General features: G+C 51.0%; 1 protein-coding gene across 1 annotated transcript in view; it reads right to left on the minus strand.

Moving 5' to 3' along the window:
- The window catches only part of fgf11a (fibroblast growth factor 11a), a 117,367-nt gene extending 115,935 nt beyond the window's left edge, over positions 1–1,432 (minus strand). Inside the window, exon 1 of the mRNA XM_042070813.1 lies at positions 1,286–1,432. Within this exon, the coding sequence (XP_041926747.1) occupies positions 1,286–1,432 (147 nt within the window). The remainder of the gene's footprint in view (positions 1–1,285) is intronic.
- Between the last annotated feature and the right edge of the window lie 1,068 nt (positions 1,433–2,500).

Below are 2,500 nucleotides of genomic sequence, written 5' to 3' on the forward strand. Positions count from 1 at the left end.
ATCTGACACATAACACAATAATCATCACAATCACACATCTCTCTCTCTCTCGCCTCCCCATCTCTCTCTCTCTCTCTCTCTCTTTATCTCTCTCTTTCTCTCTCTCTCTCTCTGATATTAGTGAAAAAATCAACAGCCCACCCCATGAGGAGGAGACGTGTGTCAAAGCTGCTTTTCTGACACACACATACTCACACACACACACACACACACACACTGTGGCGGTGCTACAACACACAGGACAAGGCTCTTAACTGCTGCTGCTGCATGGGTGTAGCCATTCAGTCGCGGTGTATGTCAGTGTAACGTGTGAGTCATCACACACACACACACACACACACACATTCAGACGCATGCACACACTCACACACACACACACACACACATTTAACACACATAATGGGACACCCACTGAGGGGCATTATGCATTCAGCGTACATTCCAGCCATAGTTATCTGTCAGTTCCGCACACGAGATTAACTAGTATTTCCCCACTCAAATCTTCCTATGGGGTCTTCAATTAAAGCCTCATTCTAACTCATGTTTTTGAATGAGTTGTCCATGATGAGAACACAGCAATATGGTGTTATTATGGACGGGACACACACACAAACACACACACATACACACACACACACACACACACACACATTTTAGCCCAATATTTACTCCTTTGATCTTCTGCTCTGAGTCTTGTTCTGTGTGTTGCAGCACCGCCACAGTGTGTGTGTGTGTGTGTGTGTGTGTGTGTGTGTGTGTGTGTGTGCTATTATGGACGGGACACACAGGCTCTTAAGACTCCCCCAACCAATGATCACCAAACGGCAAGTTCACCAAACGGCAAGTTCCTGTCTACTCACAGCCCCTGAGCTTCCTGTCTACTCACAGCCCCTGAGCTTCCTGTCTACTCACAGCCCCCATCCAACTGGACGGGGAGAAGGACAAAAGAAAAAGAATGAGGAACACACCAGGAATGAATACACACATACACATCTACAACCTCACTGACGTGCCAAAGACCATCACACACCGTGGGTGGAGAACAATCACAACGATGACGATGCCATACAGAGAGAGTGGTGGAGGAAGAATTATAGAGAGAGAGAGGGAGAGAGAGAGGGAGAGAGAGAAGTAAAGGTGGAGAAGTAGAGGTGGAGAACTCAGGAAGAACTGTACAATTATCACAGCAAAGCTGAGAGAAAAAGGAGAAATGTCAGGAGGAAGGTGGACAGCCCTTACCCGGTCTTTTCTCGAGTTTTCGCCCTCGACTTCCGCATAGCCGGACCTTGGAGATGAGGATGAGGATCTGCTTCTGGCAGAGGGACTTGTTGCTCTTGGGGCAGGGCTTGCGCTTGTTGGCGATCTGCCGGTTGGCCTGCGGATCCTTCACCTCCCGTCGTTGCCGGATGAGTGAGCTGGCGAGTGCGGCCATTTTGGCGGCGGCGGAGCCTTAGCCTTCCGCCGGTCGGGTGGGGGGGCGCGCGGGGCTGAGGTCGGCCGCCCCCCTGCCGGGTCTCCCAGGGCGACGGGGACGGAGGTGGCGCGTGGACGGACGGCTGGGGCGCTCACAGTTGAGGGAACGGATGAAAGGGGGAAGGGTCTCCCACGGCAACCGAGGGGTTAGGAGACGAGAGGGGGTCGAACGGGGGTAGAAATAGGAGAGTGCGTGGGGGTGGGTGGAGTCCACAAGTCCCAGTAAAGTTGGGAGAAGTTTTTTTTTTTTTACTGTTCTCGTTCTTGTTATTGGAGCTGGAAGAGCCCCGTAGACCTTTGGTAGTTGTAGTTTTTTTTTTTTTTAGTTCAGTTTAGTTTGCAGTCTGTGGAGTTCCAAAGCCTCAGATCAAGTGTCGCTCCGGTAGGTGACGTTCCCTCTCCAAGATCTGAGGGGAGTCATGCTTCTTCTGGCAGGACAGACACAACAAGCAGAGAGAAGAAAAGCACCATCCTACGCCCCCCCTGTCTGTGTGGGATCTCCCCGCGTTTCAGCTCCTCACAGTGGGGGAAGACTGTCTGTCCTCCCCTCCCCTATCTCTTAGCTGGAGCTGCTTGAGAGAGACAGAGAGAGAGAGAGTTGTTCAGCAGACCGATCCAAACAGTCGTAAATGTCTGTTAACAGTGTCCAGCTTTCAGGGATAGTGGTCGAGGCAACTGTCCAGATCCGATTACATCAAGTGGATGACAGCCGAGTTTTGAGAATAAAACACACACATCGGTCGCAGGACGATGTCGCTGTCACGTGTACTTCACAAACACACGCAGACACACGTTGCATCAAAGACACGCTCGCGTTTCGACGTCCAAGAATGAGGCACCAGAGAAAAAAAATGAAGGAATAGATGGATGGATGGATAGATGACAGTAAACGAGAAGAGAAGCACGCACCAGTCCAATCCGTCAGGTCTGCCTGTCGAAAAAGACACACACGCACACACACAAGTCTGTCCCAAATGGACGAGTGCAGAAAGAGGTCCGCTTTCTCAGTGTCTCTGATTCATCTCAC

This window comes from Alosa sapidissima, chromosome 18 (genome assembly GCF_018492685.1).
Source record: "Alosa sapidissima isolate fAloSap1 chromosome 18, fAloSap1.pri, whole genome shotgun sequence".
Lineage (NCBI taxonomy): Eukaryota > Metazoa > Chordata > Actinopteri > Clupeiformes > Clupeidae > Alosa > Alosa sapidissima.